The sequence below is a fragment of the Erigeron canadensis genome, chromosome 1 (genome assembly GCF_010389155.1).
Source record: "Erigeron canadensis isolate Cc75 chromosome 1, C_canadensis_v1, whole genome shotgun sequence".
NCBI lineage: Eukaryota > Viridiplantae > Streptophyta > Magnoliopsida > Asterales > Asteraceae > Erigeron > Erigeron canadensis.
This window is the reverse complement of record NC_057761.1, coordinates 46,902,680-46,917,587: the sequence shown is the minus strand read 5'-3', so window position 1 is coordinate 46,917,587 and position 14,908 is coordinate 46,902,680. Positions and strand designations below refer to the sequence as shown.

The following is a 14,908-nucleotide window of genomic DNA, read 5'->3' as shown; positions in this document are numbered from 1 at the left end:
CAGTTCGCCAAAACCTGAAGAATCGTGGTTCAATCTTGATACAAACTCGGTTATCAATGTCAATGGATACTCATTTGATCAGGTCTGTCTAACTTCTGAATATTGCTTGAACCAAATAAGCTGAAATTAATCTTTAGTTATAGAGTTTTGAAACAAAAGGACACTAGTACGCCAAATCAATATTTTGAAATGTCAGAAAATGCTATGTTGTCTTGATTGTTTGTTACATATTAATTATGATACTTGCATGCTACACAAGTATAAGATTCCAATTTTGATTTGCATGTACTCCCAAGATATTTAAAAAAGTAGAATTGTAGAAACCAATTGAAAGCTAAGACACAAAGGAATGTGTAAAATTAAAAGTCAAATATGCATGGGATACTAAATTTATGGCCAAGCAATGAGAGCGCCCTTTGATTGCTAAATACGTTCTTATTTTTAGATAAATAAAAAGTATACGGGTATGACTTCTACAAGTTTGACTTTTTCTAGGTCTAGACCACAATTTCTGTATATCATGTTTAAGTCAAATTTGAGTTATACTTTGTATCATGTCACAATATGATCTTGAAATGCAAATGATGGATTTTCTTTAGTAAGAATAAACTCAAACTAAGAAAGTTTTAGGTTAGACAAAAGTAAATTTTACTAAAACTTCTGATTATATGATAATGAAAGTCAGGGCGAAAATGTGAGGTTTCACTAATGTGAAAATTAATATTGACTAATATGAATTACAAGTCAAGAGGAAGATGTAAGTAAGAAGAAAAGACATCCAATTTCTCAAAGAAGCGTGAGAAGAACACTTTGAAAAGCAAAAAAATAATATGCACTTGGTATTAAGTAGTAGAACCTGCATATCTTCCCCACCCTTCTCTATATTCCCACGACAGCCATGCTGACAACTACAAAAGCTAGATTAAATGTCCTCAAAAACATTCCATCTTCACCATCAACCGAAATCACCACCATCATGGCTCTCACCACCCCTAAAGCCAAGAGAAGATCATGCTCTATCCAATCTAGCCTAGCAACCACCCTCTTCTTAGTCCTTCTCTTTACCATTCCGGCCCTCCTTATGTTACACACCCCTCCGACTTTAAGCGATACCTTTTCCACCACAACTACCATCTCTTTCTCTGGGGACCTTAGGTCCGCAGAGTTCTCATGGAATCATCTAAGTTTCTCTCCTCACATCCCTCCACCTATTGCCCTCAAGATAGCCGTTTTCACTAGAAAATGGCCGGTTGGGACAACGCCAGGAGGGATGGAGCGCCATGCACACACTTTGCACATGGCTTTAGCTACTCGTGGCCACGAGATCCATATTTTCACTTCTCCACCACATGAAGATGTCAGCTTGATGAACATTAAGACTGCCAATGCCCCTATCGTGCATTTCCATGAAGGTGCCGAGCCTGGTCAATGGAGATACAACAAGGCATGGGAACAATACGAGGAGGAGAACGAAAAACGTCCATTTGATGTGATTCACACCGAGAGTGTTGCGTTACCTCATTATAAAGTTAGAAATATCCCTAATCTTGCAGTCTCATGGCATGGAATTGCACTAGAAAGTGTTTCATCTAGTATCTATCAAGATTTGATAAGAAGGCCCGACGAACAAATGTCAGAGTCATTTAACAAGAGTTTACAAGGCATGATCCCCAAAGTTTTGAATGAAATTCGGTTCTTTAGAAACTACGAGCACCATGTTGCTACTAGTGATAGTTGTGGTGAAATGCTTAGAGATGTTTACCAGATCCCTAGTAAACGAGTACACGTGATTGCTAATGGAGTAAATGAGAACGATTTTCGTGAAGATCCTGATTTAGGGCAACAATTTAGATCCAAAATTGGTCTACCCCAAAATGCAAGTTTACTCCTGGGAATATCAGGGAGACTAGTGAAAGATAAAGGGCACCCTTTACTGTATGAAGCCTTTGCAAAGCTAATGAAAAAACACAAAAATGTATATTTGGTGGTGGTTGGTGCTGGTCCATGGCGACAAAGATACTTGGAGCTAGGGTCCCAAGTCATAGTCTTAGGGTCCATGAGCCCTTCAGAGCTACGTGGGTTCTATAACGGGATTGATATCTTTGTAAACCCGACTCTTAGACCACAAGGGCTGGATATATCACTCATGGAAGTGATGATGGCTGGGAAGCCGTTGTTGGCATCACGTTATCCTAGCATCAAAGGGACTCTTCTCGTTGATGATGAGTATGGTTTTATGTTTTCACCAAATGTTGAGTCATTGGTGGAGGCTTTGGAGACCGTGGTAGCAGAAGGCCCGAGAAGGCTTGCCCAGAGAGGGAAGGCGTGCCATAAATTTGCAATGTCCATGTTTACTGCTGGGAAAATGGCGTTAGCTTACGAGAGACTATTTCTATGTATAAAGAACAAAACATATTGTATCTATCCTTAGGTTACATACACACCTCATTCAGTTTTTGATGCTTTCTTACATTAGATTAAAACAGTTAACCAACTGATACAATGATCTTTGTATAGCTAGAGATATTTGATCTTACAATTTCAGGGCTGTGATGATCTGATGTTACATTTTCTTTTCAATAATTGAGTTCTTTTAAGTTTCAACAAATTCAAGTTAGTTGTATCAGTAACGCAATAAAATAAGTCTATTTTAAAAGAGCCCGTCTAAAGAACCGCTTTACTCATCACTAGTCGCCATCTCACCTGGCAATGCCCAAGTAGAGGTGGCAATTTTTACTCATTTTATAATAATCGGTTGATTTTGGTTATCTTTTATCTCCAAAAGTCGGATTGGACCTATCCATACATTTTATGACCTTAACCAAACTAAAGCCCAAAACCCAAACCTAACAAAAGCCCAAATGTCCTAAACATGTCTGAATAGTTGATAAAAAGAAAACAAACAAAATTTGAAACCTAGAAGGCTAGAAGACAGATGGCAAAATGATTTTTTTTTTTAAATAAAATAAATCTTTTTTATTTGAAAGACCTTTTAAAGTTACTACTTTTTTTTTTTTTAACAAAATTTGTTATTTTATACAAGAGTCAATTTATAAATATGTTTAGTTGAAGGTGGAAACATTAACATTTATAAGTAAAAATATCAAAAAAACAAGAAAGTTGTCGGAGGTGAGATTTTATAAACACATAATTAAAGCGTAAAAAGATATAAAAATTTTGTTGTGTTTTAAGAAATTCTAAAATAAAAGTAAAAAAAGACGATAATAAAAATAAGAGAAAAGTGAGTATAAGGCTATTATGCACCCAACTTAAGTGAAAAACCCCTCACATACTAATTTTTTAATACTTTTAATAAATGTTGGGGGCCCCATGTTTTTTATGGTTTAAAAAATGACATGTGAGTGGTTTTTCACCTAACTTAAATGTCGAACAGTCTTATATTTCCTTTCCCCTAAAAATAAATAGTTTATATAATTGATAAGTTAAAGGTGAAACATCAACATTTATAATTACATACAGTATAATTAAAAAACAATAAAACATAACCATCAAACAACCCAACTAAGTCTAATCTTGTTATTCTAGCCTACAAAAATGATATATATTTTATGACGAAAGACGCATCAAAGACACAAGGATATAAAGTTAAAATTTGAAAAGGTTGGTATGAGTTGGATTCAAGCCCACGTTTGGGTTTTGAGGGGATAAACATTAACCAAAACAACCAAGCCCATTAAATTTTTTTAGCCCACAAAATTGATACAGTATATATTTTCATAACAAAAAAGATATATAAAGGCAAAAACAAAAAGTAATCATATATAGAAATGACCTAAATATGTTTTCATGAAAAAAGTTTTTGAAGGGTTTATTTGTCTTTTCCTTTATTATATTGTTAATCAATATTGTATTTAATCCCTTTTGATCAATAGACAATAGTGTTAATAATTTTTATTTTTCACCCTTAAGTTTTTCTGTAATTATTATTGTTAAGGGCAACTTAAGGCTTCATGGTTGATGTTTACTTGAACAAAGGCAACGACATCACTTTTATGGTAGTTAGATTGGGTCACCATAGCAAGTAAATTTGAGCAACATCGAATGTGCCCGTTTTATGGACCAGTGTGCCAAAAGCCGTGGTTCAATCATGATACGAGCACTTAATTATCCAATGGATCTCTAGCTGATCAAGTCTGCCTAACTTCTGAGTAATGTCGGAACCTTTATTTTCTTGGTTCCTATGTTAGTGTATCTGTCCCCAAACAAATATGTCAAAATGTTTATCCAAGCCAAATAAGCTGAAATGAATGTTTAGTTAAACCAAAGTCTCTTTTTGGGCATACAAAACTTACAAAGTGGCATAACTAATTAATAGACCATATAAGAATATGAGTAGATCTTATTATGCCTAGTTAAAACAAAGATTGAAAGAAAAGGACACTAGTACTCCTAAACAATGTTTTAATAAAAAAAATTAGAAAATACAATGTTGTCTATTTTATTGATTTGATCGATGGTTACATAATAATTATAATAATAAGTGCATACTACCAACTTTGATTTGTATGTACTCTCAAGATACTATAAGTAGAAACCAGTTGAAAGGCTGAAAGCTAATACACGAAGGATTGTAAAATTAAAGTTTAATGCGTGGGATGCTAAATTGATGGCTAAGCAATGAGAGCAACCCTTTAATTGCTGAGTACGCTCCCATTTTTAAATAGATAAAAAAGTATAGGGGTGGGACTTGTGTAAGTCGAAAGTACAAAATGCCCCCAAACTCTGCCTAAATTCTCTTTCCATATTCCACATGGGCAGATAGTCAATACTATTCTATCATGCATTTCAACTAAATGTAACTTTAGGCAAATAACCACTCACAATGTTTGATTCTATTTTCTTATACAGAATTAGTTTTTTGACGACAAATTCTATATATAATGTTTGTAAGATTCTATTTTCTTATAAAAATTGAGTAATCAATGTATTCTTGTGTTTCAATACTAGCTTGTACGATTGTATCATGTATTCATATCACAATTTGATCTTCAGATGCAAATGTTGGATTTTCTTTAGTAATAATAACCTCAAATATAATAATTTTTTAAGTGTGACAAAAGTAGGTTGACTAAAACAAACTTTTGTATGAAGATAGTGCAAGTCAAGAGGAAAATGTGAGTTTTCAATAACGTGAATATTTATATACTAATGGTATGGTATATGATTACAATCCAAGAGGAAAATGTGAATAAGAAAAAAAGACATCCAATTTCCCAAAAGAAGCGTGAGAAAAGCACTCCGAAAAGCAAAACAAAATGCACTTTTTTAAGTGCATGCATACCTTCCCACCCTTCTCTATATCTTCACAAAAACCATATTTACAACTACAAAAGCTAGACCAAATATCCTCAAAAAGATCTCCATCTTCACAATCACCCCAAACGAAGACCACCATTATGGCTCTCGCCACCACCAAAACCAAGAGACCAATTTGCTCTATCCAATCTAGCCTAGCAACCACCCTCTTCTTAGTCCTTCTCTTTACCATTCCGGCCCTTCTCATATTACATACCCCTGCGACTTCTATATGCAATACCTTTTCTCCCACAACTACCACTTCTTTCCTCGGGGATCTTAGGTCCGCAAAGTTCTCATGGAATCATTTAAGTTTCTCTGCTCACATCCCTCCACCTGTTCCCCTTAAGATAGCCGTTTTCACTAGAAAATGGCCAGTTGGGACAACGCCTGGAGGGATGGAGCGCCACGCATACACTTTGTACATGGCTTTAGCCCCTCGTGGCCATGAGATCCATATTTTCACTTCTCCGCCACATGAAGATGTCAGTTTTATGAACACCAAGACTACCAATGCTCCCATTGTGCATTTTCACGAAGATGCAGAACCCGGTCAATGGAGATACAACAAGGCGTGGGAACAATATGAGGAGGAGAACCAAAAACGTCCATTCGATGTGATCCACACCGAGAGTGTTGCGTTACCTCATTATAAAGCTAGAAATATCCCCAATCTTGCAGTCTCATGGCATGGAATTGCACTAGAAAGTGTTTCATCAAGTATCTATCAAGATTTGTTAAGAAGGCCTGATGAACAAGTCTCAGAGTCATTTAACAAGAGTTTACAAGTCATGATCCCAAAAGTCTTGAATGAAATTCGGTTCTTTAGAAACTACCAACACCATATTGCTATTAGTGATAGTTGTGGTGAAATGCTTAGAGATATTTACCAAATCCCTAGTAAACGAGTACACGTGATCGTTAATGGAGTAAATGAGAACGACTTTCGTGAAGATCCTGAATTAGGGAAAAAGTTTAGATCTGATATTGGTGTACCCAAAAATGCAAGTTTACTCCTAGGAGTAGCTGGAAGACTAGTGAAAGATAAAGGGCACCCTTTACTATATGAAGCCTTTGCAAAGCTAATGAAAAAACACAAAAATGTATATTTGGTGGTGGCTGGGGCTGGTCCATGGCAACAAAGGTACATGGAGCTAGGGTCCCAAGTGATTGTGCTTGGATCCATGAGCCCTTCAGAGCTACGTGGGTTCTATAACGGGATTGATATCTTTGTGAACCCGACTCTTAGACCACAAGGGCTCGACCTAACACTCATGGAAGCAATGATGGCTGGGAAACCATTGTTGGCATCACGCTTTCCTAGCATCAAAGGGACTCTTCTTGTTGATGATGAGTATGGTTTTATGTTTTCACCAAATGTCGAGTCATTGGTGGAGGCTTTGGAGACCGTGGTGGCAGAAGGCCCGAGAAGGCTTGCCCAGAGAGGGAAGGCGGGCCAAAAGTATGCAATGTCCATGTTTACTGCTCAGAAAATGGCGTTAGCTTATGAGAGACTGTTTCTATGTATAAAGAACGAAACATATTGTATCTATCCTTAGATTACATACCTTATTCAGTTTTTGACGATTTCTTAGATTATATTGATACAGTTAACCAACTGATACATCAATCTTTTTTTAAATATATTTGATTTTACAGATTCAGGGTTCTGATGATCCAGATGTTACTATTTGTTTTCATCAACCAAATTCTTTTAAGTTTTAATAAATTCAAGTTATTTGTATCAGTAACACAATAATATAAGTCTATTTTATAAGAGCACGTCTAAAGAACCATTTTACTAAGACATTGGTCGATACTGGTTATCTTTCATCTGAAACAGGCAAAACTGGTAAAAAGTTATACCTTGGCTAAATAAAATGGATCAAACGGGTGTAGAATTTTTGAAAGGTAAGCTATTAGTATAATCTTTATTATCATATGAAACAAGTTAAATACGGAGTATATATTTATAAAAATAAGAGAATGGTTAAAAGGTGTTGAATGGTCAGCCCAAGTGCCCAACCCACTACAACCTGTTCTCACATGCATCTAAAAATATTTACCACTGTTACCCAACCCACCCATATTACCACCTCTATACTTGAGCATTAAATTCGAACTCAAAATCTGTAGATTATTTCAGGAAATCTCCAAGCTCATTAACAAACCAATCATTACTTAATCCTTCTGTCCATGAAAACACACAAACTGTAAAACATGATGTCTAGCATAAACATTGTTTATTTACGAACCTTTTGAGGAAGAAAGCATTGCTGTCCGTCCATTAAAGCACACTGTAAACTCATGGAAAATAGGCGAGTATGAATTGTCTAAGTTGTCTCAACAAGTCGGATCAGACCTGCTAAATGTGATCTATTATGAGACTACAGAAACCGGGTTATGTTCAAATCTTTCATATGCTTGCCGAGTTCTTAGGAACAACAACACAGTCGAAACCAGTCCCAAAAATGAAATACAGCCCCACAAAACAAATGTTGCAAAATAACAATTTCTCCCCATACAAACATTCCGCAATGAAGCTTCATTGCTATCATACACAAGGGCTGAAAGAAGCCCATAAACAAGTGACCCGATTGGGATATTCGTGATGAGAATGTTATGGTTCACACCAACACTCTTAGGTCCAAATAGCTCGGATGTTACAGACACGGCTGCTGAGAAAATGAACCCAGAGCTTAAAGCGATAAGAGAAGTTCCAATCTGAAGTCCCACTTTCGTTTCTGTCAATGAAAGCACAAGCATTGCTAGTGGTGTTGGTACAAGCGCAATGGCTAGCCATCCTGTCCTTGCCAAGTTCAATCTCCTATAGGCATGCATAAATCAGATTGCTATGAAAGGATCAGAAGTGGAAAATAAGACGGGTCATGCTGGTTGGGTAAAGGATCAAAATGGGTATTTTCGGTAAATGTCAAAACAGCCACCCGAGACACTTTTTGTACAAAATAATCTAAATGTTTATATATTTCTTCTTGTCATAACAAAAGAGCAATAAAACAGGATTTACCAATTTTTATGAATCATATATACACACTTTGGAAGACTTTTGACAGATTTGACCCATTTGATCAGTTAGAGATATAAAATGAACTGAATCGACCCATTCCTAAGTATTGCAAAATTCTTTTAAAGGGATGTTGGTAGCTGAAAGAAAGAGACTCAGACATGATATTTAAATCAACTGCTTGTATGTGTCTGTTTCTCTATGACCACTAAACTTAACCTAATATATATACTTACGTTTTCAAGAAATCCGGAGTTGCTGAAAGTAACCGTCCAAAGAAAGAGAATGACGAATAAAGTGTGATGAGGGTGTAAGTACTTGATTCTAAACCAAGTGACTGTGCTATCTGGCCTAAATTGTTACTATAAACTAGCCCAATTGTTCCACCACAAAAGTACACGAAATAATATAGCCAAAAATCTAGCCTGCAAAGAAGCCTCTTAGCATCATGCTCTTCCTCAATCATTTCCAACTTATCACTCTTTATCAACATATCCCAACACCCCTTTATACTATATTTAATCTCGTTATCGTCAACTAAAATAGCTTCATGACTACCACCAACGAGTTCATTATAGTGATCATCACCATCCAGAAGTAAAAAACTTGATCCATGGACAAGAATTTTTGGATATATATTAGAGTTAAACCACTTTCTAGCATATATAATACCGGGGATTCCTAGCGGGAGAACAAGAAGGCAAATAGCACCATGAAAGAATACTTTTCCATGAATTGAATTTGAAGGGATCAGAAGGAGATAGAAGCCAGTAATGACTGCAAATATGTTTAAAATAATAAATATAAATCGATCGTTGTGATTAATGTTAGATGGAAGCTTGTCAAATATGGGTTGCTTTAGAATTGGGATGAGGGCTAAAAAAGAAACGAAGAGCGGAACGAAGGCATTTAGGAGAAGGTAAAGTGTGTAGGATGACGGGTCTATTGCTTTGGCTGCAAGGTTATATAAGGCTGCACTTACGCCATTGAAGCTTACAGTTAGAGAGATGGCTAGATGTCGATTTGTGGTGAAGTTTCGGGTACAAAGGACAAAACAAACTGTATTGAACCAACAAATGCTACATCCTGCTAATAAACATAGCAGAAATACCTGCATTGAATGGTAACTGAAATCCATTAGAACCGAATTTAGTTAAGTCCCTAGTGAATGTTAGTATAAATATTGCATATAAAATAGATTGCGACAAGTTACATTGATCACAAAAAAATCCATGGTTTCAGAGGCAGAAATGAATTCTAATCTTCAAATCCTCATATCAAACTTTGATCTGAGGACCCATTAATTTAACAAATAACACTATTAAAGTCAAGCATTTTCTTAATCTTTGGTTGGCTTACACTTGTTCATGTCCGTTCGTTTAACTTAACAAACGATTCACGAATGAATTATTAAATGAACATAAAAATGTGCTCACATTCGTTCATTAGAAATTTGATCGGTCATATTTGTTGGTTTATGTTCATGAACGAACACAAACCATGGATATATAATTAGAGGTATTATGGTTTAGATTATAACATTACATGCATGGATATATACACACACAAGATAGATATAGATATTTCATAAAAAGGGGGAAGAATATAATAATTAGAATTGAAACATACATACCGAAACATAAGGCAAATCGATGATGATTCGACGAATCAAAAGCCATTGAACACCATAACCAAACAAGCCCATGAAGGCCGCGATAAACATAACCATCCATAATGGCAAATACAGGAGTGCAAAACCCGAGGACCACCCAAACGCCTTGCCTAAATCCGAGGCCGTAGCCAAATAATTCAGCTCCATCTGGGAAACCTTTAAAACCTTCTTAAGTTCCGATGAATATGCCGAGAAGTCGAAATTTGTGCCCGTGAATGCTTGTATCCATATGCATGCCATTAATATCATCCATTTTCGTGATTGTCCGGCCATTATATATTCGATACGAAGAAAAATGAAATTATAGATAGAAGAATGGTGGTTGCCACCCTCCAGAAAAATGATCAAGCTAGATTACGTGAGAATTAAATGATGGAATGAGATGGTTTGGTTTTTTTCGAATTTGCGATTATTGGAAACCCTACGTGGCTATATATACGTATCTATCATGTTTTGGTATGTTATGTTCTGACATGTTAAGTGACTAACAAATTTAATGACGAATGAACATTTTCCTTATTTGTTGTGACTTCTACTTTTCTAAAAATTAATAATACCTCGTTAACGGATTCCTTCCCAATCTTATTTAAGTGGGAGTGTTAAGAATAAATATAAATATATATATATATATATATACACACTAATCTATCATGTTGGTAGGTATGTTATGTTGTGAATTTGTGACAAGTTACGTGACGTACAACAAATTTCATGATGAAATGAACATTTTCCTTATTTGTTGTCACTTCTACTTTTCTAAAAATAATAATCGGTTGTTTAACTCGATTCCTTTTTTATTTTATTTACGTGCCCTAGCCATCCAAGCCTATCACGAGTAGTTGCTTAGATAAAGAAGGAAGCTCTTCGGGATCTATTCTTTCCCTGAATGCAACCTTAAAAATAACAATTGACGTGCATAAAAAATTGTACCTTTCAAACTAAAAGTTCATTCCTTGAATTTTATGATAAGTGCACAACTATTTAATGAATTTTATATACAGTTTTTAGATTTTGTTTAACAAAACCTTTAAAAATTTAAAATCACAAGTTCTACTAATATGGAAATTAAAAATTAGTGATATTTGTATAATTGTTTTTATAAATCTATCACAGTATATCATTTGAACAATGTTAGTAAAATTATTATAAATTATGATACAAGTATCATTGTCAAGTTAATTATATTTTGGTAATTCATAAGAAAAGGTATTTCAAAAGCATTTTGTGCGCCACAATGATCATAATTATATTTATTATCAATTCGGTTTTATTATGTTAAGTTGTATTAACCAATGTAGTTTGTGTGCATTAAGATCTCTCACTAAAAAATACAATCTTATATAATCAATTAGATGTTATTGTGATGATCTCGAATAATAAATACCATCTACTAAGTCCTATTAAAAAAGAAAAGATAATAATAAAAATAGAAATAAAAACCAAAACTCATTAAATGTCAAATTCTGGTGGAGTCATGTGTCAAATGCTAAGGAGAAAAGCTATGAGTCAAATTATATACCACATATTTTACGGCGTAAAATAGTGAATGACATGTATACTATTCATAACGTTAATATACCTTTTTCTTACGCTTCTTTTTATTTTTGGATATTTTTATTCTTTTGATATAGTTATGATAACTAGATTTTTATCCCGCGGGAAACCGCGGATTAATTTATAAAAAAAATAATAAAATTTTGTAAAATGTAAAGATATTGAATTGAATAGAATTTAATTGAATGTTTAAAACTTTTTTTTTTTAAATGTTATAAAAATGAGAAGTGTGTTAAATTTTATAAATAATTGCACTTGTAACAACATAACATTTATGATTATTTGTCATTTCAAAATTTGAATGTACTGTTATTGTAAATTTAAATCAACCAATTTTAGTTGATTAAGGCCTTAAAACCCATGCGATGCACGCAAAGTTTAAGGATAAATGATTTCATGCTATAGTTGATTGTATAACTAAGTATAACATGAGACCGGACATCATTTCGTGTGGTAAAATAATAACATTTAGGAAAACGAATACCAAAGTCCAAACATGCAATTGCGACAAACATGGTGCTGTTACCAAACAGATGCATATACTTGATGTTAACATAAATATGGTTTTCTATTTGAAAATGTATGAATATGGTTTTCTTTTTGTGCTTTGTGACCATGGATATGTTTATATTATTACATTTTCTATTAAATAACGCATTGGGTACACTCTTGAAATTCCTTGATATGCTACTTGCTAAATATCTCAAAGGAATGTCACTCCTTACCAGAAACCCCTTTTACAGATGGTCATGCAATTAAATTGAGCCAGTCATGATGACAACGTGCTATGATCCTATGGGTGAAACTTCATCTATCCAACGTTCCTCGCACTACATCTGCAATCTTTGCCCTTGTTTTATAAATGCACCCAAAAATAACATTACTAATAAGCAGATACAAACGCATTACATGAAGAGATATGTTAAATAAAAACAGCCACCACGTAAAAAAAAAAAGAGTAAGTATCATCTCTTTGAAAGTGGGCCTAGATATTTTAAGTTTCAAATAATCTGAAAGAGTGAATTTCTAAATTGTTACGGCTAGTTTCATATGGAGATTCGTTCATTCTGAAATCTTGGACTATGTTATAAAGATGTAGTTACTTTAAGTTAAATGAGTATTCATGATTGTATAGAACTTGCAAAAGAAAATGGGACAAATGTGCTTGTGGGTTGACAAAGACGACCAGACATGTACTAAAATTGGCCCATCTGTCAAAAGTAACTGGAAGTTAACATTTTTCATATAGTAAAAAATTGTGTGTTCAGCCTGAACCGTACTTAAAACTTTTTTTGGTGAACCGAGTCCTTATTGACCCGTTACCCAACCCACCCAGTTTGTCACTTCAAGTATATAGTTAAAACAGTTGGATACTGTTGAGTTAGTGGGCTATCCATCTGTGCCATCATATTGAGCCACTGTCATCGTTGGTTCCTCGTCCTTGAAGTGCTGTGATGTTTGGCTCTGTTTGTTAGAAGATCAGCTCATTCAAATCATGATTTAAAATACATTGAATTAGTTCGTGTTACCGAAAGATGGATCAAAGTGTCATGAAATTAGATTAATTAAAACATAAGCTAAAATCATAATATGACATGCGCGATATAAGCTAAATACGTCAGTTACTTTTTATCTTTTGTAAATCTTACATCATTTCCTAACCAACTATTACGCCTTCAGAAAACGTCAATTAAGTTCACCAAAATTGATACGCACACTCTTACAACTAATAAGAACCAAGATTATGAAAAGTACCTATGGGGAAAACCTATATTAATCCCAAATAATGCAGTTGCAGATATATGCACGAACAAATGTTATAAAACTTTGACGCCCTATACAGGTATACAAAGGTTTAGTTGAAAATTGACAATCAGTAAGAGGTTTTTAAATAATCAAACCATTAGGGGAAAGTTGACAATCATTACCGAACCAACAAAACCAAAAATAGGGTTTCTTATACAAATACAAATTGCGACAACCTGTTTTCATTGTGATTTTTTACCCTGCCCAACCAACCTGGCCATCAGAACCCATAGTAAACTATAGTAAAATTTTACTTTCAAGAGATCTATTTTGTATTTCTTAATGTGCTATTGTATATATGCATAAATTAACTTAGACAAATACACAACACTGATAAACCAAAGTTAAACCTTTTCCGCTTCTGCTAATAGTGCGTTTACTGGGTGGCCCACCAATTTTCGGCCATCTCATCAAAGAATGTTACAATCACATCTGCGGTACCATCAGTTATGTCAACCTGAATTCTATACCTGTATCTTTTCACACAGTTAAGACACCATCAACTCAAACTTCGAAATGTGGGAATTATTAAGACCAAAACCAAACTAAGAATACACAATTGAGTAACATATATACCTTGAACGGGGATACTTAACATCCTCACAGGACTCGCACTTAAACCCTACTGCATCGTTGGATGTCACACCTTTCCTCGCAAGTGTGCAGGTGTAAATGTACCAACTGACCCTTGTATGAATATTTGTGATTTCAATAATGTTGCAGAAGTGCTTGACAGGCACAGGTTTCCTGTAATTTTAGTAAACAGACAAATAAGAGTTATTGTTTATTGAAATAATGATCACCCAGGGACGCACATTACCTAAATACTCTTCGACACTCATGCCCGTTAGCAAGATGACATAAACACCCGGGTTTCTTCTTTTATTGTCAATCATGGCATCACCCAACTTTCCCCAAAGGGTTACTTGAGACTACTTTCTACAAATAAAGTCGAAATGGTTGGCTATGACAGGTTGATACCTTTTTATGTATACAATCTACCACTCCAGCTTCATCCATGCTACTACTATTCATACCACACTCTTCAATACTCATCTTTGCAAATGATAAACAATTCAAGAAAGTTTATATATAAAAACTAAAAAGACTACAAAAATCTCACTCAAAATAACACATGATTTTAATGGATATTAGTTTATATTTCAAACCAAGAACACTCTTTCGGTTCTACTCTTCATAATCTCCAACCAATACTTATATCCTTATATTTTCGGTCTCTTGGCTATCATATATCAAACAAAAAATGTGTTAAGCATGATTGACTACCAACGTGATATTTGTATTTCAGCTTTCGACTCAGAAATCCCCTATCTTGTTATACACAAATAAACTCAAAATTAATGAAACTTCATACCAGCACTCGATTAATTCATTTAGCTCCAAACTATTTTTTCAGCCTGCCTCTTTTCATACCTAGGATCTGAAATCCACGTCAAAGCCCTCACACTTTTTGTGTCCACTGTCTATGTGTTGGTCGCCAGTCTAAGCTGAAAGGAGATGAAAATGTGTCATCA

The 14,908-nt window shown here is 34.6% G+C and overlaps 3 protein-coding genes across 3 annotated transcripts; 2 read left to right on the top strand and 1 right to left on the bottom strand.

The window, feature by feature from the left end:
* Positions 1–976: 976 nt before the first annotated feature.
* On the top strand, positions 977–2,542 carry LOC122582623. The gene has a single exon (XM_043755074.1). It carries the CDS (start codon positions 977–979, stop codon positions 2,429–2,431), a length of 1,455 nt encoding a protein of 484 aa, XP_043611009.1. The 3' UTR covers positions 2,432–2,542.
* Positions 2,543–5,255: 2,713 nt separating this feature from the next.
* LOC122582526 lies at positions 5,256–6,976 on the top strand. Its single transcript, XM_043754966.1, has one exon. The coding sequence runs from the start codon at positions 5,277–5,279 to the stop codon at positions 6,873–6,875; it is 1,599 nt and encodes a 532-aa protein (XP_043610901.1). The 5' UTR covers positions 5,256–5,276; the 3' UTR covers positions 6,876–6,976.
* A 540-nt stretch (positions 6,977–7,516) lies between these two features.
* LOC122582721 (protein NUCLEAR FUSION DEFECTIVE 4) lies at positions 7,517–10,286 on the bottom strand. The gene is made up of 3 exons (XM_043755176.1): positions 9,975–10,286; positions 8,578–9,452; positions 7,517–8,143 (listed from the first exon to the last, which is right to left on the bottom strand). The coding sequence occupies exons 1-3, from the start codon at positions 10,284–10,286 to the stop codon at positions 7,696–7,698; spliced, it is 1,635 nt and encodes a 544-aa protein (XP_043611111.1). The 3' UTR covers positions 7,517–7,695.
* Between the last annotated feature and the right edge of the window lie 4,622 nt (positions 10,287–14,908).